General features: G+C 44.2%; 1 protein-coding gene and 1 long non-coding RNA gene across 6 annotated transcripts in view; one reads left to right on the top strand and one right to left on the bottom strand.

The window, feature by feature from the left end:
- Position 1: 1 nt before the first annotated feature.
- On the bottom strand, positions 2-3,238 carry LOC147349034 (uncharacterized). Of its 2 annotated transcripts, XR_015149433.1 has the most exons (3): positions 2,969-3,216; positions 1,670-2,464; positions 2-1,208 (listed from the first exon to the last, which is right to left on the bottom strand). It is a non-coding gene; the product is annotated as an uncharacterized LOC147349034 (long non-coding RNA). The 2 variants fall into 2 exon arrangements; XR_015149432.1 differs by lacking the exon at positions 1,670-2,464 and having other exon boundaries at positions 2,969-3,238.
- Positions 3,239-3,283: 45 nt separating this feature from the next.
- AK7 (adenylate kinase 7) overlaps positions 3,284-24,023 on the top strand; it is a 67,612-nt gene continuing 46,872 nt past the window's right edge. For 2 of the 4 annotated variants that reach the window (XM_086363047.1, XM_086363050.1), the window contains exons 1-3: positions 3,284-3,436; positions 11,086-11,274; positions 18,854-18,962. In XM_086363047.1, the coding sequence (XP_086219173.1) occupies positions 3,332-3,436; positions 11,086-11,274; positions 18,854-18,962 (403 nt within the window). In that variant the 5' untranslated portion in view covers positions 3,284-3,331. The remainder of the gene's footprint in view (positions 3,437-11,085; positions 11,275-18,853; positions 18,963-24,023) is intronic. The other 2 variants (XM_086363048.1, XM_086363051.1) reach the window with 1 other exon arrangement.

Here is a 24,023-nt window from a genome sequence, read left to right as displayed (position 1 = left end):
CTAGTTATTAAATCCTTCATTTTATTTAGGTTTTTTAAAGACTTTAACCAGATAAATTAAGCCTTAATTTCACTTCCAAAAGAAAAAGAACCTCCAGATAAGTAACTATTATAAATCAATAAAGAAAAGAAAGAGAATAAGGGGCAAATAATATATGATCAACTCAGGAAAATATACAAATGTCCAGTAGCCACTTGAAAGACATTCAATCAAACCAGTAACTCAGGAAAGGAAAATAGGTTTTAGCTATTTGAGTCATTTTATCTAATAATTTAATAATGTGTCAAGTTTAAATTATATCAATAAAGATTTAGTGAAGGACACACAGTTACCTTCTCATGGAGGCTATGTTGGTGAAACCTTTCTGGAAGATACTGGTAATAGAGCCTTTACAAAGCTTATAAATCACATGCTGGTAATAGCCTCGCAGGCTAGAACAGGGACATGATTCAGCAGAATATATACAACAAGGATGTCATTTTCACTAATGAAAAATTGAGAAGTCTCTATAAAAGTGGTTAAGCTATGTCAGATCCTCTTGATGGAAAAATATGCAGCCATTAAAAATTGGGGAAAGTTATACTACAGGAAAAAAATAAGCTTTTAAAAATATTTGAAAATAATTGTATACATAACAAAAATGGAATAAAAAATATTCTGCAGTTAACATAGTAATCACTAGGCGGTAAGATAGGTTATTTTCACTTTCTTTTGCATATATTCTACGTTACCTTAAGTATACTAATTAGAGAGGGGAAATGCAACAGACGATGGTGTCCAAACCAGCTGAAGAACTCTGCTTTCTAGCAAAAGCACAAGTTGTGCTGAGTTGAACCTGCTCCCAGGATCCTTGAAGAGGCAGTATGTTTGTGAAGAGAATGCACACACCTCATTTCCCATGATAACTCTTCCCACCTTTCCTCCAGGTCCAGAATCAATCTTTACACATCCCACACAGCTCAGCAGCAGTTACCGGAGTTCTGAGCCTTCATTCGCATCTTCCGACACAACGCTGCACTGTTCTCTCCCCCAGTGTTCAAAAACCACAAAATACGCAGTCCGATTGTTACAGGGGAACAGGATAGGAAAACACGGAGATTCTGATATGTGCCACTTTAACTTCAGAATTCTGCCTTCTACCCCTTCATTTGTGTATGACATGTTCCACTGAAACTTGGACAGATTGTGGCACTTGCTCAGCAGCCTACCTGTGAGCAGGAAAGGAAGGTTACAACCCAGGTCTTCTGACTCCGTCAATCATCCCCATACAGTATGTCAATAAAAGCATCCCCGGAACTTTGTGGTTGTGTGAAAGCTAATTTTGAAGAGGAAAGGAACAGGGAACTACACTCAGTATCTTGTAATAATCTATGTATGTAACTGGATCACTGCTATACACCTAAAACTAACAAGATTGTACAGTAAACCAACTATACTTAAAAACTAAAAATATATTTTTTAAAAGGAATAATAGTAAAAGATAACTGGCATAATAGAATTGATCAATAGTATCTCCTTTCCTAACCTACCAATATGCTATACAATTCTCTGGAAGGCATCCCCTTGTAACTATGGCACTAGCTCATTTACCTGTTACCATAATGTAAACAGAATGAAACAAGTCAGTAATATTTTATAGTAGCATGACCGGTTGAATAAAAGTATTTACCTGCTTAACAGCATTTCATTTGGGACAAACTGAAAATCCGGAAATGAGGCATCTAGTGAATTTTAGAATATTCCATCTAACAGGCCTTTATAAAAAATGAACAATATTTATTCCAAGTTCTGTACTGGTCTTGCAAGAGTATTTTTACATTTAAATTGACAGCACTTTCATTTTAATAATTAAAAAGAAAAAAAAATGTTGCTGTGAGCAAGCTGTTCCCAAATTGTTTCCAGAATTTCAAAGTGTTATCAAAACAAATAAGTTTCAATGAGACAAAGGTATAAAAAGGAAAGGGAGAGGGGACAAAAAAAGGAATGAAAAGGCTCCCATTTGTGCAAGTGTGCTTTAGCATCACAGAAAAAAAAGCAATTTCACTTTTGGAGAACATTTCAGAAAATGCTTACGTATATCTTATTTAATCCTGACAGCCCTGTTAGGTTGGTGGTTTCACCCCTGTTTTATAGTCACTTTAACAGCTCATGTAAGGTTAAAAGTTTGGCTCCAGTCTCCCACAAATAAGTGCCGAGGTGGAAGTCGAAGCCAAGTCTCCCAAGTGTCCAGAATCCCCAGGCTGTCCAGCTCCCTGGCCATTTCCATTTTTTGAGGCAATTAGTATTTTTTTTTTAAGAGAAAGTAAAGTGTTAGCCACTCAGTCGTGTCCGACTGTTTGTGCCGGGCTCCTCTGTCCATGGAATTCTCCAGGCAAGACTGGGTAGCCATTCCCTTCTCCAGGGGATCTTCCCAACCCAGGGATCAAACTCGTGTCTCCTGCACAGCAGGCAGATTCTTTACCATCTGAGCCACCAAGGAAACATTAAAAAAAAAAAAAAAAAAATCCATGTGTTACATATTTACATTTAAGAAGTTAATATTTAAAGCACAAAAATATCTCCTAGTCTAAGATAACAGGCTATATATTCAGTCCACCATGACCTTGTGGTTCTGTGTTAACATCTTTTTAATTCGGCGGCAACCTCATGTACAACCTGATTTGGAAAGGGCAGTCTACATTCTATCCCTTTGTGAAAGAGGGTGAATCCCAGCACAAATGGCCTCCAGCTACCCCCACTGCAGCCCCGGAACTGCTAAACCTCTAAAGCCCAGTGGACTACCACCACTGGCAAGAGCAGTGGGGACCACACTCGCTGTGGATCCTGGGTCCTGACCCTGAAACTCCATGGCAACAGCCCTCCTTTGCAGTAGAGGATTAAGTCAAACCCTCCGGATCAGACCATCCTACAAAGGGCATGTTAATTCACTTCAACATTTCGGGGAAGGCCTAGGCTACGGACTTTTTACCTTCTCCTCTGATTCATCAATATCTTTAGTGCTCCGGGTCTGGGGGTCACTGGGACGTGTTTCTGGAGTTTTCGAATGAAAGAGTGGAAAGGGAACAGAGGGCACGCACAGCCCGACGGCACCGGCAAGAAGCAGAGCAGAATGGGGCCCCAGCTGCAAGCTCTCGGGAGGGGACACGGCGGGACAGCCCTGCGCCCTAGCGGGGTAAAACTCGGGGCGCGGGAAAGCGGAGGCCCCGCCCCGCGCCCTAGGCCCCGCCCCGGAAGGGCCGCCTGGGCTCCGAGGTTCTAGGGCCGCGGCCCCACCCACCTCCTTGGCAACCAAAGGGACGCTTTCTTCTTAGCAACCAGCGCGGCTCCCACCATGGCTGAAGAAGAGGAAAGTGCTGCCCCTGCGGAGAAAGCTATCCGGATCCAGAGGGTGTTTATAAACCTGCTGGACTCATACAGCAGCAGAAACATCGGGAAGGTAAGCGGCGGTGGGTCAAAGCTGAACCCCAGCCCCCAGCTCCCCCAGTCCTGGCTCCAGGCCCTCAAACCCGGTTGCACCTTAGCCGCGGACTTTTTCAGGGTCTCCCCTAAGGGACCCTCCATCGTCCGGGACACAGGCAGTGCCCCGGCTCCCCAGTCCGCCTCCAGGCTAGACCAGCGCCCGACCTGGAAGACCAGGGTTTTGGAGACAGCCGGTCCAGTCCGGGTTTCTCCCTTGTTTAGGGGCGGAAACTGAAGCTCAGAAGGAATTGGGGGCTTGCCCAAGACTACTTAGCGAGCTGGGGGCTCAGATCTCCGGCTTCTAACCAGGTTCTCTTTCCACTCCCGCTGAGGAGTCTCAAGCAGGAAAGTGACGGATAAAGTTCAAAACCAAATGCAGTAACAAAACGTCAAAAAGATAGGGGTTGTGTTTGTTGTTCAGTTGATAAGTCGTGTCCAGTTTTTTTGCGACCCCATGGACTGTATAGCCCGCCAGGCTCCTCTGTCCATGGGATTTCCCTCGCAAGAATACTGGAGTGGGTTGCCATTTCCTTCTACAGGGAGTCTTCCCAGTCCAGGGATGGGACCTACCTCTCCTGCATTGGCAGGCGGATGCTTTACCACTGAGCCACCAGAGAAGCCGGTAGTATGAAATTATTTGTATCTTTCAAAAAGATACAAATATAGAGAAGATGTGTATATGAGTGTGTGTGTGTGTGTGTGTGTGTGTGTGTGTGTGTGCTCAGTTGTGGCCAGCTCTCCATGGACTGGGGCCCGCCAGCCTCCTTTGTCCATGGAATTTCCCAGGCAAGAATACTGGTGTGGGTTGCCATTTCCTATTGTAGCAGATCTTCCCAATTCAGGGATCAGACCCTGGTCTCCAGCAATTGGCAGGCACAATCTTTACCACTGTGCTACCTAGAAAGCCCAAAGAAGATAGATAGATAGATAGATAATCTACATACAGAAAATGTCTCAAAGGATACACAGGACATTTAACTATTATCACCTCTGGTGGATGGGATTCATTTATTCATTCAGTGCAGTTCAGTTGAGTTGCTCAGCCGTGTCTGACTCTTTGCGACCCCATGAATCGCAGTATGCCAGGCCTCCCTGTCCATCACCAACTCCCGGAGTTCACTGAGACTCACGTCCATCGAGTCAGTGATGCCATCCAGCCATCTCATCCTCTGTCGTCCCCTTCTCCTCCTGCCCCCAATCCCTCCCAGCATCAGAGTCTTTTCCAATGAGTCAACTCTTTGCATGAGGTGGCCAAAGTACTGGAGTTTCAGCTTTAGCATCATTCCTTCCAAAGAACAAGGGGTATCTCCTCACCGCCACCCTTCCTGACCTTCAGCGTGGGATGGCTGGGCTTTGCTGGAGCAGCCGTGAAGAGATACCCCATGCCCAAGGTAAGAGAAACCCAAGTAAGACAGTAGGTGTTGCAAGAGGGCATCAGAGGGCAAACACACTGAAACCATACTCACAGAAAACTAGTCAATCTAATCACACTAGGACCACAGCCTTGTCTAACTCAATGAAACTAAGCCATGCCCGTGGGGCAACCCAAGATGGGCCGGTCATGCTGGAGAGATCTGACAGAATGTGGCCCACTGGAGAAGGGAATGGCAAACCACTTCGGTATTCTTGCCTTGAGAACCCCATGAACAGTATGAAAAGGCAAAATGATAGGATACTGAAAGAGAAACTCCCCAGGTCAGTAGGTGCCCAATATGCTACTGGAGATCAGTGGAGAAATAACTCCAGAAAGAATGAAGGGATGGAGACAAAGCAAAAACAATACCCAGCTGTGGATGTGACTGGTGATAGAAGCAAGGTCCGATGCTGTAAAGAGCAATATTGCACAGGAACCTGGAATGTCAGGTCCATGAATCAAGGCAAATTGGAAGTGGTCAAACAAGAGATGGCAAGAGTGAATGTTGACATTCTAGGAATCAGCGAACTGAAATGGACAGGAATGGGTGAATTTAACTCAGATGACCATTATATCTACTACTGCGGGCAGGAATCCCTCAGAAGAAATGGAGTAGCCATCATGGTCAACAAAAGAGTCCAAAATGCAGTACTTGGATGCAATCTCAAAAATGACACAATGATCTCTGTTCGTTTCCAAGGCAAACCATTCCATATCACAGTAATCCAAGTCTATGCCCCAACCAGTAATGCTGAAGAAGCTGAAGTTGAACGGTTCTATGAAGACCTACAAGACCTTTTAGAACACCCAAAAAAGATGTCCTTTTCATTATAGGGGACTGGAATGCAAAAGTAGGAAGTCAAGAAACACCTGGAGTAACAGGCAAATTTGGCCTTGGAATACGGAATGAAGCAGGGCAAAGACTAATAGAGTTTTGCCAAGAAAAAGCACTGGTCATAACAAACACCCTCTTCCAACAACACAGGAGAGGACTCTATACATGGACATCACCAGATGGTCAACACCGAAATCAGATTGATTATATTATTTGCAGCCAAAGATGGAGAAGCTCTATACAGTCAGCAAAAACAAAACCAGGAGCGGACTGTGGCTCAGACCATGAACTCCTTATTGCCAAATTCAGACTTAAATTGAAGAAAGTAGGGAAAACCAGTAGACCGTTCAGGTATGACCTAAATCAAATCCCTTATGATTAGACAGTGGAAGTGAGAAATAGATTTAAGGGCCTAGATCTGATAGATAGAGTGCCTGATGAGCTATGGAATGAGGTTCATGACATTGTACAGGAGACAGGGATCAAGACCATCCCCATGGAAAAGAAATGCAAAAAAGCAAAATGGCTGTCTAGGGAGGCCTTACAAATAGCTGTGAAAAGAAGAGAAGCGAAAAGCAAAGGAGAAAAGGAAAGATATAAACATCTGAATGCAGAGTTTCAAAGAATAGCAAGGAGAGATAAGAAAGCCTTCCTCAGCGATCAATGCAAAGAAATAGAGGCAAACAACAGAATGGGAAAGACTAGGGATCTCTTCAAGAAAATCAGAGATACCAAAGGAACATTTCATGCAAAGATGGGCTCGATAAAGGACAGAAATGGTATGGACCTAACAGAAGCAGAAGATATTAAGAAGAGATGGAAAGAATACACAGAAGAACTGTACAAAAAAGATCTTCACGACCCAGATAATCACGATGGTGTGACCACTGACCTAGAAGCAGATATCCTGGAATGTGAAGTCAAGTGGGCCTTAGAAAGCATCACTACGAACAAAGCTAGTGGAGGTGATGGAATTCCAGTTGAGCTATTCCAAATCCTGAAAGATGATGCTGTAAAAGTGCTGCACTTTTACACAATGCCAAAGAATGCTCAAACTACTGCACAATTGCACTCATCTCACACGCCAGTGAAGTACTGCTCAAAATTCTGCAAGCCAGGCTTCAGCAATATGTGAACTGTGAACTTCCTGATGTTCAAGCTGGTTTTCGAAAAGGCAGAGGAACCAGAGATCAAATTGCCAACATCCACTGGATCATCGAAAAAGCAAGAGAGTTCCAGAAAAACATCTATTTCTGCTTTATTGACTATGCCAAAGCCTTTGACTGTGTGGATCACAATAAACTGTGGAAAATTCTGAAAGAGATGGGAATACCAGACCACCTGATCTGCCTCTTGAGAAATCTGTATACAGATCAGGAAGCAACAGTTAGAACTGGACATGGAACAACAGACTGGTTCCAAATAGGAAAAGGAGTACGTCAAGGCTGCATATTGTCACCCTGTTTATTTAACTTATATGCAGAGTACATCATGAGAAACCCTGGACTGGAAGAAACACAAGCTGGAATCAAGATTGCCGGGAGAAATATCAATAACCTCAGATATGCAGATGACACCACCGTTATGGCAAAAGTGAGGAGGAACTCAAAAGCCTCTTGATGAAAGTGAAAGAGGAGAGTGAAAAAGTTGGCTTAAAGCTCAACATTCAGAAAACGAAGATCATGGCATCCGGTCCCATCACTTCATGGGAAATAGATGGGGAAACAGTGTCAGACTTTATTTTTTGGGGCTCCAAAATCACTGCAGACGGTGACACCAGTCCATTCTGAAGGAGATCAGCCCTTCCTTTGGAAGGAATGATGCTAAAGCTGAAACTCCAGTACTTTGGCCACCTCATGCGATGAGCTGACTCATTGGAAAAGACTCTGATGCTGGGAGGCATTGGGGGCAGGAGGAGAAGGGGACGACAGAGGATGAGATGGCTGGATGGCATCACTGACTCGATGGACGTGAGTCTCAGTGAACTCTGGAAGTTGGTGATGGACAGGGAAGCCTGGCATGCTGCGATTTATGGGGTCGCAAAGAGTCAGACACGACTGAGCGACTGATCTGATCTGATCTTCCAAAGAAATCCCAGGGCTGATCTCCTTCAGAATGGACTGGTTAGATCTCCTTGCAGTCCAAGGGACTCTCAAGAGTCTTCTCCAACACCACAATTCAAAATCATCAATTCTTCAGCGCTCAGCTTTCTTCACAGTCCAACTCTCACATCCATACATGACCACAGGAGAAACCATAGCCTTGACTAGACAGAACTTTGTTTGCAAAGTAAGGTCTCTGCTTTTGAATGTGCTATCTAGGTTGGTCATAACTTTCCTTCCAAGGAGTAAGTGTCTTTTAATTTCATGGCTGCAGTCACCATCTGCAGTGATTTTGGAGCCCAAAAAAATAAAGTCTGACACTGTTTCCACTGTTTCCCCATCTATTTCCCATGAAGTGATGGGACCGGATGCCATGATCTTCGTTTTCTGAATGTTGAACTTTAAGCCAACTTTTTCACTCTCCACTTTCACTTTCATCAAGAGGCTTTTGAGTTCCTTTTCACTTTCTGCCACAAGAGTGGTGTCATCTGCATTTATTCATTACATCCTACTAAATGGCATTCACAGTTAATAAGACCCAACAAAGTTTTTGCCCTTGAGGCTCCTTCCTCTCTGGAAGGAAATAGACAATAAATAATTTTTAACATAAACAAGATATTTCAATCCCTACTAAGTACTCTGCAGGAAAGAGAATAGAAATTGTAGACTTGGGGAGGAGAGGGTGGCTGCTTTAAATAGAGTTGCATGAAGGGCACTCTTGAGAGGTGACATTTAATCTGACATGTACAGAATGAAGGTCCAGCCCGAGGAACTAGCTCCCACAGGGCACAGCAAAGGTTGCAGAGGTCAAAGTGGCGAGGGTGCAGTGAATCAGGGGCCCCAGGGGACAGCAGTCACCGTGTCCAGGACCCATGGGACTTTGGGGCCCATAAAAATGTTTTAATTTCTCTTAAATTTGGAAGGAAGCAAAAAAAAAAAAAAAATTGGAAGGAAGCAAATTTAAAATTTAGCAACAAAGATTGTGTGTCTTTATAAAAATACAGTCATAAAGTTTCATTTTTATTAATAATATATTTTATGGAGGAAAGTCAGAAGGTGGCCCTGCCCCGCAACTAAGCAGTGCTTCACACAAAGCCAGCACTTCATCAGTATTTGCTGTGTGAATTCACAAAGTGTGTGTGCTTAGTCACGTCCAACTCTTCTGTGACCCTTTGGCCTACACCTGTCAGGCTCCTCTGTCCTTGGGATTTTTCAGGCAAGAATACTAGAGTGGGTTGCCATTTCCTCCTCCAGGGGATCTTCCCATCCCAGGGATCAAACCAGGGTCTCCTGTGTCTCCTGCATTGCAGGCAGATCCTTTACCCACTGAGTCTCAGGGAAGCTCAATGAAGCAAGTGAAAGTCACTGTCGTGTCCGACTCTTTGCGACCCCATGGACTATACAGTCCACGGAATTCTCCAGGCCAGAATACTGGAGTGGGTAGCCTTTCCCTTCTCCAGGGGATCTTCCCAACCCAGGGATTGAACCCAGGTCTCCCACATTGCAGGCAGATTCTTTATCAGCTGAGCCACCAGGGAAGCCCCAGTGAAGCAAAGTCAAGCATAAAGACTGACAACTTGTGGGGCTTTTGTCAGGAATTTAGTTTATGTTCTAAATACAATGATAGCCACTGGAGTACTTAAAAATAGAGGTGACATGATTGAAATTAGGAGGGAGGGAGGGAAGAGAATTTAACCTTTTACTTTACCCCATTTTGATCACTGATTATTTTTTACAACAGCATATTTTTATAATAAAACTTTTAGTTTGTAGAGATTTTTTCAAAAGCTGATCAATAACAGAATTTTCTGGTTATTCCTAAACAAAGCAGGACTTGAATTTCTCAAATTACAAGTAATTGCATTGTCTGCACTAAGCAACATGGGAGTAGAAATATAAAGCATTAAAAAAAAAAAAAAAAAGGCGTGGAAACCATGTCTCCTGACCTCAGTTGGACCATGCACCCCAGCCCCTTCTCCAGTCTGGAAAGGGGCCATGTGGCAACCGTGCAACTTAGAATATCGTATCAGAAGATCTGGCATACCCCCTCCTTCCCCATGCAATCTTGGGCAAATTGCTTACTGCTGGGCCTCAGTCTCCTCGTCTGTGAAATGGGATAATAAAATTGAAGTTGCATGTTTGAGAGGTAAACAAAAGTATATATGTCATATTTGGGAAAAATATGTTCCAATAAGAGATTGAACCTGACATCTTGCCTACTAACTTGGACTGTTTTTGTTTTTTTTAATCAAAATAAGTGGGGAAGGACTTTTTGTTTATTTGGTTTTGTAATGTTTTTACTCCCAAGAAGTAATATCATCATGATTATTTACATATGTTTAATCTAAGAATTATATGTTTAATCTATAAATTAAAATTAGTTCTATTTATATATGAAACTCATGAACATTGCATAAACCACTCACAAAGATAGCTTTTATAAACACAAGAAAAGAAACTTTGCCAACCTCCTTCTCTTTCATTATTCATAGCCACTGGCCACATGCGGTTGTTGGATGTTTACACGTGTCTAGTCTAAATGGATCTGTGCTGTAAGAGTAAAATACACATCAAATCTCAAATACTTCCTGTGGGAAATACAGAATATATAATATCTCAGTAATGTTTATATTGGTATGTTAAACTGATAATAACTTGGATACCTTGAGTTAAAACATACTTAAATTCTTTTAAAATTTAAGCATTACCTACATTCACCTGTTTCTTTTTATTTTTATTAATGTGGCTACTAGCAAATTTGAGTTCCCTAAGCAGATCCCATCACGTGTCTACATTTCTGTTAGACAAAATCATCATGGTGAATTTAGCCCAGCTCCGCCTTTTGCTAGTGCAGGATAATATCCTTAATGAGGGACTTTCCTGGTGATCCAGTGGTTAAGACTCCGTGCTCCCAATGCAGGTTCCCTGGAGTTTATCCCTGGTCAGGGAACTAGATCCTGCATGCTGCAACTGAAGATCCTAACCCAGTCAAATAAATTTTAAAAAATTTTTAAATATGTCATTAATGAGCTCTTAAAGCTCTCTGAGCCTGAGTTCCCTGCCTATAAAATGGGGACTCATAATATAGTACCCGTTTCACTGTATTCTTGTGGGAATTAAAGCAGTTTCAGTGAGATACCAGTGTCAAAAGCTCTGGCTTTGCGCAAGTGGAAGCACTATCAAGCCTTCAATAAAGGTCAGCTTTTAGAATCATCATTCATACTGGTTCCATTCTGAGCTGTTCTTAGTGTTCAGGAAATTTCTCTTTGTTGCAGTTTCTTTCTAACTGTGTTGTCGGGGCTTCACTTGAAGAAATTACAGAGGAGGAGGAAGAGGACGATGAAAATAAATCAGCGATGCCAGAAGCCTCCATGGCCAAACTGAAGGAAGGCACGTTCCAGATCGTGGGCACAGTTTCCAAGCTGGACATCCCCCGACCCGAGTTTGCTGTGGAGACCTACTGTGTAAGTCCAGGGGGGCTGCTAAGAGGGGACAAAGGAAAGCACCACCCTCTGCTCAAATGCCCTGCCGATGTGTTTGCTTCTCATCTCGTCTCTCCTGCCAACGTGAGACCCTGGGAAAGGTGGAGGGAGCAGGTCTCCCTGTGACGGAGACGAACACCTCTCATCTCTCCACTTCAAAGGTTTGCCTACAGGGACTTCCTGGTGGTCCAGGAAGCTCTGAGCTTCCTCTGAGGGAGGCACAGCTTCCATTCCTGGGCTGGCAAGGTGCAGGGAGCACCCCCTTCCCCCCATCCCCTCCAGGAAAAAGCAGCAAAAAACTTAAATGATATAAATGAGATATTCTTAGAAGGTTAGAAGGTGTGGATCTCATTTGAACTTTCAGACTCATAAAATTCTCTATCCTGTGTTTAAAATGCATTCTGCCCTGCCTCACCCTAACATGACTCTGGACCATGAAGGGTGTTATTTGTGAAAGACACCTCCTTTGGTAATAAGCCACTGGAGAGCAACATACCATTACATTGCTGTCTTATTGAGAAGTAGTGCTGCCTTTAAAAAACAGAGTCTATACAACCCTCATCCTGAGACATTTAAGTACCTCCAGGGAGGGCAGCCCTCCCAGGCTAACCTCTCCCATCACCCTGCCTGCCATTCTCCAGATCCTAAGGGACAGCTTTGCACATTCTGAGCCCTGGAATAGGCTTCCCACTTCCCTCCCTATATATCCTTCATGCTTTAACACAGAATGTTGTCTCTTCCAGGAAGCCCTTCATGATTCCCCACTCCTAGTATAGATTCTGAGCTCTTTGCCCGTCTAGATCCTTTTACACTTTTTACACCCCATTGTTATTATGTGTCTATTGTGGATTACACTGACTCTGACTATGACTATCTGTTCCTTGAATGTGGACATAGCACCCCATTTATTCTCATGTGTATCCGTGAATGGTGACAGACAGCACTGGCCCTTAATAAGTACTCATAACTGAATGAATGCATCCCCTCCCACCAACTTTGGGAACTTCACCACTTAACCCCTTTTCACCCTCTCTGGCTCTTTCTTTTTTTAAAAGGTTGATTTGTTTTATTTTTGGCCGTAGTGAGTCTTCCTTGCTGAGCACAGGCTTTCTCCAGTTGCAGCGAGTGGGGGCCTACTCTCTAGTTGCTCAGGCTTCTCCTTGCAGTGGCTTCTCTTGTCGCAGAGCACAGGCTCTGGGTGTGCAGGCTGAGTAGTTGCGACTCTTGGGCTCTAGAGTGCTGGCTCGGTAGCCATGATGCACAGACTGTGTTGCCCCGAGGCATGTGGGCTCTTCCTGCCCAGGGATCTGACCGGTGTCCCTTGCATTGCAAAGCAGAGTCTGAAGCCCTGGACCACCAGGGAAGCCCTCTTCTGTGTCTTCACTTGCCACTTCTTTCTTTCTACTCCACATATGCTGACATCTTCCCACTGGGAAACACACACACACACACCTCCTGCCTCTTCTCTGCCCCTGGCCCTGCCACCACTGGGCTTGGGAGAGGGCTCAGCACCCTCACAGGCCTCACTCCTGCACTCTCCAGCCCGCACCCCTTCACAGGACGTATCCTGGCCATGGTCTCTCTTCCCCACTTCCCTGCAGCAGCACCTGGCTGACTGCCCACGTGCATCCGCTCCTTCTCTTTAAATGTTTTTTTCCAGAGCTCCCTCCCCTCTCCTAACAGGCATTCTTCCTAACTCTTATCCAGTCCTGTAGCTTCAGCTTCAAGACAATGCCTTTCTGATCCTTTCCCAGCCCTGCTGACTGAGCACACATCCAACTGCTTTGTAGCCTCTCCCCAGATGTCCGGCAGCACTTTTACATCATCATATCCAAAACGAAGTCTCTCACACTCCTCTACAAAACCACTCTGCCCTGCTTTGTGTTAGGGGCCTCACTGTCTGTATCTCTTTGGACTATTTGGGGTTGCGAGTCATAGTGGGGAAAGGGGTGATGTAAACTGGCTTATTCAGTAAGGACATTCATTATCTTATGTGGCTGGTGGTCTCAAGGAAGAACCTGCTTCAGGCCTGGTGTGATCCAGGGATGGTAGCCCTTTTCCAGCCCTTTCCTTGGCTCTGTCTTTCTCTGAGGGTGACTTCATTCCTCAGGTTGGCAGCAAGGCTGCAGCATTCCAGGGTTCTGCACACCTACACAGCCACACCCTGATGAAGAAAACTTTCAGAAGTTCTTATAGAAAGGAGGGTGAACTTTCCAGCAGTACCCCACACTCACTGTCTGCAGTTGAGTCACTTGCCTGTTCCTGAACCAGTCTCTTATCTGGAATCAGTAAGGCCCTTACTTGAAGTTAGAGGATGAAGTTAATTTCCCACAGGCTGAGAAGGGGAGTAGTTTAACAAAAATCGGGATCTGTTGGGAAAGAGGAAGAGGGAATGGATGTTTGTAGACAACCAAGTGTCCTTTATACCATTCATCATGCACTTGCCCCCATCACAGCTGTGAGCCTGGTATTGCTGTGGGCTTCTGCCTCCCTACTATTAACTGGAAAAAAAAAAATACTACTCAGAGTGTGAGAGCTGTGAGTTCAGTTTTATTTGGGGTTTACTGACGACTATAACCTGAGAAACACACAGAGAGCTCTGAGGACCTGCTCCAAAGATGTAGGTGGCATTAAGGTGGCTTATTTAACTCCGCATGTAAGTGAAATAAGCAGGGCTGACAATATACAGCCTTGACGTACTCCTTTCCCAATTTTGAACCAGTCTGTTTTTCCATGTCTGGCTCCAACTGTTGCTTCTTGACCTGCACACGTTTCTCAGGAGGCAGGTCAGGTGGTCTGGTATTCTCATCTCTTGAAACATTTTCCAGTTTGTTGTGATCCACACAGTCAAAGCAGTATGTATGTGATTTGAGTGAAGGGGGAGTAAGTGCAATTAAACACATGCAATTAAGTATGTGCAATTAACACATCTCAGTAAAATGTCGCTGCTAGTCAGGAGGAGCAGATGTCTCCATTACTGATTTCGGTGCTTTTCTAGGTATTAGAACATGCAAGATAATGGGGTCATAAAAATTTCTCCTGAAAATACTTATCTCTCTGAAGGCCTGTTCTGTTGGTTTTTCCCTGAGCACGAGATGCCTCCTTCCTGACCTCCCCGCTGATTTCCGTTCAGGGGTGTTGGAGGTCGGCAAGCGCAATAGCTCATGACCTCATCCTTGTAGAGCCGGATGGCTGGTGACGTCCTTGCTGGCACCACTGCATCTCATATCCTCTTGGTCATGAGATCCTCAACCCAGCTCTCTCTAATTTTTAAGAGCTCAGCTTTTTATTGGATGTATTACCAAAGAGACTTAGTCAAAAAGACCAAGGCCCATGTTATCATCAGACTCTTCAGATTCTTCTTTGCTTCTGCTTTCTGCTCCTCAGCTGGGGCAACAGTGGTGGGGGTGGGGGGACAGGACCCCCTGCTGGGGCAGGTCTACCAGCCCCGCCCCCTGCCATCCCTGCCGCTCCCCGCCCCCATCATTGCAGATGAAGCTCCGGATGCTGACATTGGCCGAAGCCTTTGTGAACAAGCCTGGCCAGAAGGCTCAACATTTACACTGACTGCTTTAATGAGGGCATTGTTATCCTCTGCAGCCATCACCTCATCCTCATGCAGGATGAGGGCCGAGTAGACGCTGATGGGCTCCAAGACCGAGGCCGTGGTGAGGGCGAGCGCTCGGCCCAGGTGCCAGGCACGGTGCTAGCGCAGGGGGAAACGACGGTCTCACTCTAACGCGGTCTTAGCTTCCCCGGAAAGACCGAGAAGCTTACCCCAGCTGAGGGAAGGGAGGCCTCAACTCATCTCTTGAATAGCTCTCTAAAGAATGTCTCCTTTCCATTCTCCTGGCTAATTGCATTGGTTCAGGTCCTCACCACTGATCTCTATTTATACCTGAATTTGATTCAGTGAATTAGTATTGAGCCCTTTCTTTCTTTGGCCTTGCTACACGGCAAGCGGGATCTTAGTTCTCTGACCAGGGATCCAACCGGCACCCCCTGCCTTGGTACACAGCGTCTTAGCTCCTAGACTGCCAGGGATGTCCCTGGAGTACTTTAAAGGCCCAAAGATGACTGCAGGGCTCACAGACTAGCAGGGACTCTTCGATCTAAACTAGCAGCTCCAGGCAGGACGGTGACTTGATGACTGAGGTATGCGCACAGCCGTGTCCAGAGCACTCTGCAAAGGTCAGTTTGAGTTTTCAGTCTTATCTAGAGAGCCAGACAAGTGAGCTCCAAACTTCTCCCCATCCCGCAGATCGAGACCCATCCCAGCTCCTCTGATCTGGAGATCCAACACAGTTGGCCCTCCTTTTTGGAGTTTGGGGACTGCTGGAAATGCTGGGACTGAGGCTGAGCCTGCAGGGCTGAGTAGAACTTACCAAGCAGGTAAGGGAACACCTAGGTGAGGGTATGGTGTGCTTTGGAACAGAAAACATCAGTATAGCTAGAGCTTGGATTCTAGGGGAGCCAAGGGAAGAAGCAAATATGGCATAAAAGGTGAGACAGAGTGGAGAATGGAAGATAGCAGGCTGGCCCAGGTTGTGAAAGGAGCTTCTTCCTGGCTCAGCAAATGGCCTGCTAGTCTGTGAACTTCCTAGGCTCTGCTCAGGGAGCTTGTATTCACCCTGTCAGCCCAGCTCAAATGTCAGTCCCTATGAGTCATAATCACATACTCGCCTGGTCCATCAGAGCTCAGATGTACCTCTATGATAGCCCTTTCTACACTGGGGGCTGCCCTGAAAGAATGCACAGGCTGCCCACTGCACAAGGATGTTCAGCTGTGGCCGTGAGTAGGGGCTGAACCGTGTTCTGCTGGCTGCAGTGTGTCCTGGAGTGGGCACCACATCATTTGTCCAAGAGCAGGTTACCTTTTTCTACTGTGTACAAAAGCTTCACGTGCTTAGTTGCATCCTTGTCCACATTAGACCATACTTATTTGCTAAAATTTTGCCAACAAGACACGCACACCCAATGCTCCATATTATCAACAGTCATACATCAGTCATTTTTTGCCTTTCTCCTTAGGGTCAAAATCAGTGCTCACAATTATTTATTGGGGGAACAAATGAATGCACATATCTGATAGGATGACCATTCTCTTGAAAATGTGCCTGTTTCAGCTTAAATCAGTCCAACTGTGACTTACCGGGTGTACATGTTTTCTTCTGGACACATCTCACATGCTCTCATGGACTCACAGATGCTTCATCTTCTTTGTCTTGGAAGAGACCTAGAACACACTGTGTCAGGAACACGTGGCTTCAATTTCTTCCCATCCCCCAATCTTTCTCACTGTGTCCTTGCTGACTGTAGGTAAGTCCCAGGTATACCAGGACCGTGGTGTACTCCTGTCATGCTGTTGACAAGGTGAAAATCCATCTTTGTTTCTTTAAGAAAAGTTGTTTTTTTTTTTTTTTTTACTGTAATGTGCATCTTGTGGGATCTTAGTTCCCTGACCAGAGATTGAACCCAGGCCCTCAGCACTGAAAGTGCAAAGTGCTAACCACTGGCCAGCCAGGAAGTTCCAAAAATCCATGTTTGAATCAGGATTTTCAGAGTATCTTCTCTCTTGCACATTCAGTCCAGAAAAGAAATCAAATGGATGATATTATGGGCTGAATCCTGTCCAAAATATGTGAAGTCCTAATCCCCCAGGACCTCCAGATGAGACCTTATTTGAACATAGGGTCTTTACAGAAGAAATCGAGTTAGAAGGAGGTCATTTGGGTGGGTCTCTAATCCAGTATGCTCAGTGTCCTTATAAAAAGGGAAATTTGGACAGAGTATAGGAAGAATTTCATGTAAAGATGAAGGTAAAGATGTGGGTGATGTTTCTATAAGCCAGGGAACACCAAATATTGCCAGGGAACCACCAGAAGCTAGGATGTTGCTGTTGAATTTAACAAGAATGTGAGAAACCTAGACAGTGTATTAAAAAGCAAGACATCACTTTGCCAACAAAGGTCCATCTAATCAGAGCTTTGGTTTTTCCAGTAGTCATGTATGGATGTGAGAGTTAGACCACAAAGAAGGTTGAGCGCCAAAGAACTAATGCTTAACAACTATGGCGCTGGAGTAGACTCTTGAGAGTTCATTGGACTGCAAGAAGATCAAACCAGTCAGTCCTAAAGGAAATCAACCCTGAAAATTCATTAGAAGGACTGATGCCAAAGCTGAAGCTCCCATACTTTGATGAGAAGAGCTGACTCATTGGAAAAGACCCTGATGCTGGGAAAGATTGAAGACAAAAGGAGATGGGGTGGGTCGGGGGGTGCAGCAGAGGATGAGACGGTTAGATAGCATCACCAACTCAAGGGACATGAATTTGAGCAAACTCCCAGAGGCAGTGAAGGACAGAAGCCTAACTGTGCTGCAGTCCATGAGATCGAAGGGTCAGACACAACTTAGCGACTGAACACACACACGCACACAACCTCTGATGAAAGGCTTCTCCCCTCTTGTGATTCTCCAGAAGTTGTGGTAAAGAGATCAAGTTTGATCTGAAGTGTCCTGCCCTCATGCAACCAATCAAGGATCTATGGAGGAATATCTGACCCCTGAGACAGGAGGAATAGCAGCCAGTGCAAATCCTGGTCCTTTTATGGTTGATACCCACCCTCGGTACGGTACTCCCAAAATTTGCTGGCACCACACAGCAGGGAATAACTAGTTAAACACAATGATCGTCAAAGTTACTTTCATATCATATAAGAAATTTTTCTTTTTAACATTAGAAGTTTCTGTATTGTGGGGCTTCCCGGGTGGCTCAGTGGTTAAAGAATCCACCTGTTAATGCAGGAGACACGGGTTTGATCCCTGATCTGGGAAGATCCCACGTGCCACGGAGCAACTAAGCCCATGGAGAACCAGAGCCCAGAACTCTAGAACCCAGGAGCTCCAACTACTAAAGCCCACACACCCTAGAGCCTGTGCATTGAGAAGCCTGCCCATGGCCACTAGAGATTAGCCCCCGCTCTCCAAACTAGAGGAAAACCCACAGAGCAACAAAGACCCAGCACAGCCAAAAATAAGTAAATTTTTTTTTAAATTCTGTATTTTTTAAATACTCCCAGCTGTCAACTGTGATAAGTTACCTTACATTTTGAGACCAGGTTTGTTCCACCTTGAGGATTCTGAAATAATCCACATTAATCACTTATCAGCACTTCTGAGTCATTCATGATCTATAACGGCTCAAAGAAACTTCCTCAAAGATTGAGTTTGTTTTAAATGCTTCACACATTTTCTTCTAGTGTGTTCTAATTCTTCCCTCCTGAATCACGGTTTAAACAGAAGGCAGAAATAGTACCTAAGATCTTTATGTAATTTTCTTATTCATCTGTTCCCGGCTATTTTCATAAACTTTGTTATTTGAAAACTACACACAGAAGAGAGCCAAGATTTCATTTTAAATTTAAAAAAAAAATCCTTCTGTGATTTTTTCTTCTTGGGGGACTATCCAGGCGGCATGTCTCATCTGGAAATTGTCACTCCCATCTAAATATTAAGGTGACATTGCTTCTTGCAACAAATTACTGTCAACTTTCTTTTTCAGGGCATCTCTCAAGAAGACCTTCTCTTGCGCCTGCTGGAATGTGATGTTATCATTTATAACATCACTGAGAACCCCCAGCAAGCGGAGGAAGCCATCTGGGCAGTCTCTGGTCAGTGAGATGCACCCTTGATCTCCAGGGGCGGGACTTTCATGCCATATACCTTACCAAAGAGCCATCCCAGGAACACCAGGCAAATTAGAACCAGGGGAGAACTGATCTGAAATTTACCTAAAACAGGAAGTGAGATCAAACTAGTGGATGTGCCTATGGATAATGTTACAACATACCCAGAGGCATATGAAAATATTTAAGAGTTTATGTGAGCAAGAATCAATTCATACTGGGAATTCCCTGGAGGTCCAGTGGTTAGGACTGTGTGCTTTCACTGCCAAGAGCCCGGGTTCAAATCCTAAGATCCCCATGGCTAGGCAGACAAAAAAAAAAGAATCTATTCATGTTGGGCAGCACCAAATTCCAAGTGGTTAGGAGATCCACTAAGAGAAACTAGGGGCAAGACTGAGAAAACCCAGAAGCAAGGCAATTATTTGACTGGCTACAGCTTAAGTAGTAGTCGCCCAGTCATGTCCGACTGGGAGAAGGCAATGGCAACCCACTCCAATACTCTCGCCTGGAAAATCCCATGGACGGAGGAGCCTGGTAGGCTGCGGTCCATGGGGTTGCTAAGAGTCGGACACAACTGAGCGTCTTCACTTTCACTTTTCACTTTCATGCATTGGAGAAGGAAACGGCAACCCACTCCAGTGTTCTTGCCTGGAGAATCCCAGGGACGGGGGAGCCTGGTGGGCTGCCGTCTATGGGGTTGCACAGAGTCGGACACGAATGAAGCAACTTAGCAGCAGCAGCAGCAACATGTCCAACTCTTTGTGACCCCATGGACTGTGGCCTGCCAGACTCCTCTGTGGAATTCTCCAGGCAAGAAGAAATTCCCTTCTCCAGGGGATCTAACTGACCCAGGGATCAAACTTGGGTCTCCCACATCGCAGGCAGATTCTTTACCATCTAGGTGACCAGGGAAGAGAAAAGCCAGAAGCATGCAATTATTTGATTGGCTGCAGCGAAAGCATTTCCCTTATTTGGGAGGGTCTATCGACTATTTGTGATTAGTTTCTTTAGGTTTGGGTTTGCTCATCGAGGCTGCTAAGGTGCTAGGGCCACCTCAGTCTAATGGCTTCCTTGCTAAATTAATTTAGCAACAGGTACTCCTGAAGGAGAGAATTTTTTAAATTGAAGGATAGTTGATGTGGTGGTTTAGTCACTAAGTTGTATCCGACTCTAGTGATCCCATGGACTGTAGCCCGACAAACTCCTCTGTCCACAAGATTTTCCAGGCGAGAATATTAGAGTGGGTTGCCATTTCCTTCTCCAGGGGATCTTTCCAACCCAGGGATCGAACCCAGGTTACCTGCACTGCAGGATTCTTTACTGTGAGCTACAGGGAAGCCCAAAATTGATGTACAATATTATAAAAGTGTATAATGTTATGAGTCACAATTTTTGAAGGTTATACCCTACTTGCCATTATTATAAAATGTTGGCTGTGTTTCCTGTGTTGCACAATATATCCTTATAGCTTATTTTATACCTAATGTTATTGTTTAGTTGCTTAGTCGTGTCTGACTCTTTGTGACCCCATGGACTGCAGCACATCAGGCCTCCCTGTCCCTTACCATCTCCTGAAATCTGTTCAAGTTCATGTCCATTACATCGATGATGCCATCCAGCCATCTCATCCTCTGACGCCCTCTTCTCCTTTTGCCTTCAATCTTTCCCAGCATCAGGGACTTCTCCAATGAGTCAGCTGCTCACATCAGATGACGAAAATACTGGAGCTTCAGGTTCAGCATCAATCCTTCCAACGAGAATTCAGGATTGACTTCCCTTAATATTGACTGGTTTGATCTCCTTGCTGACTAAGGGACTTTCAGGAGTCTTCTCCAACACCACAGTTGGAAGGCATCAATGCTTTGGTGCTCTACCTTTTTCATGGTCCAGCTCTCACAACCGTACGTGACCACTGGGAAGACCATAGCCTTGACTTTACCTAATAGTTTGTACCTTTTAATTCCCTACCCTTATCTAGCCCCTCCCTCTTCCCTTTCCCCACTGGTAACCACTAGTTTTTTCTCTAGTTCTGTGAGTCTCCTTCCTTTTTGTTATATTCACTAGTTTGTGTATTTTTTAGATCCCACATATAAGTGATATTAGACAGTGTTTGTCCTGCTCTGTCTGACTCATTTTACTCAGCATAGTAAGTCTATCCATGTTGTTACAAATGGCAAAATGTCATTCTTTTTTTATAGTTGAGTAGTATTCCAATGTCGGAGAAGGCACTGGCACCCCACTCCAGTACTCTTGCCTGGAAAATCCCATGGCGGAGGAGCCTGGTAGGCTGCAGTCCATGGGGTCGCTAAGAGTTGGACACGACTGAGCGACTTCACTTTCACTTTTCCCTTTCATGCATTGGAGAAGGAAATGGCAACCCACTCCAGTGTTCTTGCCTGGAGAACCCCAGGGACGGGGGAGCCTGGTGGGCTGCCGTCTATGGGGTCACACAGAGTCGGACACGACTGAAGCGACTTAGCAGCAGCAGCAGCAGCAGTATTCCAATGTACACACAGACAAATATCTATCTATCTATATGAATTCTTCTTTATCCCTTCATCTGTTGAAGGACTTTAGACTGCTTCCATATCTTGGCTATTGTAAATAATGCTGCTGTGAACAGGGGGTACATGTATCTTTTTGAATTAGTGTGTTTTTGTTTTTTCAGATATAGACCCAAGAGTGGAACTGTTGGGTCATATGATAGTTCTATTTTTAGTTTTTTGGGAAACTTCCACACTGTTTTCCACAGCAGCTGCACCAGTGCACATTGCTGGCAATAGTGGGCAAGGGTTCCCTTTTCTCCACATCCTCGCCGGAACTTGTTACTTGCTGTCTTTTGGATCACAGCCATTCTAACGCATGTGAGGTGATATCTTACTGTGGTTTTGATTTGCGTTTCCTTAGTGATTAGCGATGCTGAGCACCTATTCATGTGTTTGTTGGTCATCTGCATTTCCTCTTTGGAAAAATATCTGTCCACTTCTGCACATTTTAAAAATTGTGTTGTTGGTTTTTTTGATGTTGAGTTGAATGAGCTGTTTATATATGTTGGACATTAACCCCTTATTGCTTTTACATTTGCAAATAGTTTCTCCCCATTAGTACACTGGCTTTTCAGTTTGTTAGTGGCTGTGCAAAAGCTTTTAAATTTAATTAGGTCCCATTTGTTTATTTTTCTTTTATTTGCTTTGCTTTAGGAGACAGATCAAAAAAAAAATACTGCTATAATTTATGTCAAAAAGTGTTCTGCCTATGTTTTCCTTTAGGAGTTTTATGGTTTCCAGTATTACAGTTAGGTATTTAATCCATTTTGAGTTAATTTTTACATATGATGTTAGGGAGTGTTCTGAGTTCATTCTTTTACATGTAGCTGTCCAGTTTTCCTAGTGTCATTTATGGAAGAGACTGTCTTTTTCTCCATTGGGTATTCTTGCCTCCTTTGTCGAAGACTGACCATAAGTGTGTGGGTTTATTTCTGGGCTGTCTAGTCTATTCCACTGGTCTGTGTGTTCAAAGAATAGAATATTTTTAATCATTTAAAGAAATGAAACATTAACGTTCAAAATTTAACCTTTATTCATTCTACAGACACTGCTCAAGGAGGTGGGGTTGAATGTATTGGGAAGATACAAAGACAAATAAAAGGGATACCTCAAGACTTTTGTAGGCCCAAGGGAGAGCTACGGGACTCAGGAGAAACTTTTGTGCAGGACAGAGAATGGCATGTTGATACAAAAGGTGTCACAAGATAGATGTGACTTTAGGAGAAGAGGAATTATTTCTAACTCTGCGGATTCGATTCAGTTCAACAGATGTTCCCTGATAGCAGGGGTTGGGAAGGGGTTGCAGAGAACACTTGCATGTTTTAAATGGTTTGAAAAAGGTAATAAACTCTAAGGAACAAAGTGATGTTTAGCAATTTTGTGCTTTGTAATTCATATCCTTATTAAATCCAGAGCAACTGAGCTTATTTGAATTGTCATTCTAGACCAGGAGGACAGCGAAAAAGACACGAGCACCTTGCTTTGCAGTATTTTTTACTTTTATGTTAGGTGCTTCCCTGGTGGCTCAGACTGTAACGAATCTTCCTGCAATGCAGGAGACCCAGGTTCTATCCCTGGGCTGGGAAGATCCCTGGAGGAAGAAATGGCTACCCACTCCAGTATTCTTGTCTGGAGAATTCCATGGACAGAGAAGCCTGGCAGGCTATATAGTCCATGGGTCACAAAGAGTTGGACACAGCTGAAAGACTATCACTTACACTTCAATATCTTCATTTTTGGCAGATTAGTCCAGGAGTCAGCAGACTTTTTCTGTAAAAGGCCAGGTTCCTGGCTTTTCAAGCCAACTTCTCTGCCATTGTAGCACAAATGCAACTATAGACAAAAAAGTAAATGAATGAACTGGGTTCCAATAAAACTTAAAAATATATATATATTTATTTATTTGGCTGCTCCAGGTCTTAGTTGCAGCATGGGGGATCTAGTTCAAAGATCAAACCCAGGCCTCCTGCTTTGGAAGCACGGAATCTTATCCACTGGGCCACTAGGGAAGTTCCATTCAACAAAACTTTATTTACAAAAACAAGCAGTACCTTGCCAACCCCTGAATAAGAACATAGAAAAACTGTATTTTGGCTTATGTTCAAAGAAATGGAATGAAGCTTCAGGAATATCTGTACCATATTCAGAGAAATAATGATGGGAAAGTACTCTCTCTGGGTTGTGCGGAAGTCCTCAGGAGCTTAGAATGTTTGATTTCTCATTTATCACTGTGGGCCTAAGTTTCATTCAGATACAAATCAAAAACATGAGCAGTGTGTCATATTTCAGAACAGAGCTTTATAATTGCCTACTCCCCACATTTTGTCCCTTTGCAAATATCGACAGATGATGTATAATTGCACCACCTAAAATAATAATCAGACCTAATGTTTACTGAGTTCTCATTTTGTGCTGGTCTTTGGAAATTGATTTTTTCTGTTTAATACATACTCAGAGTTTTCTTTAAATTTTAATTCTTTTCTGCTATAAAACCTGGATG

This window comes from Bos grunniens, chromosome 21, assembly GCF_055505025.1.
Source record: "Bos grunniens cultivar Pamir isolate PY7600 chromosome 21, Bosgru_T2T1.0, whole genome shotgun sequence".
Taxonomy (NCBI): domain Eukaryota; kingdom Metazoa; phylum Chordata; class Mammalia; order Artiodactyla; family Bovidae; genus Bos; species Bos grunniens.
This window is presented reverse-complemented; position numbering and strand designations above follow the sequence as displayed.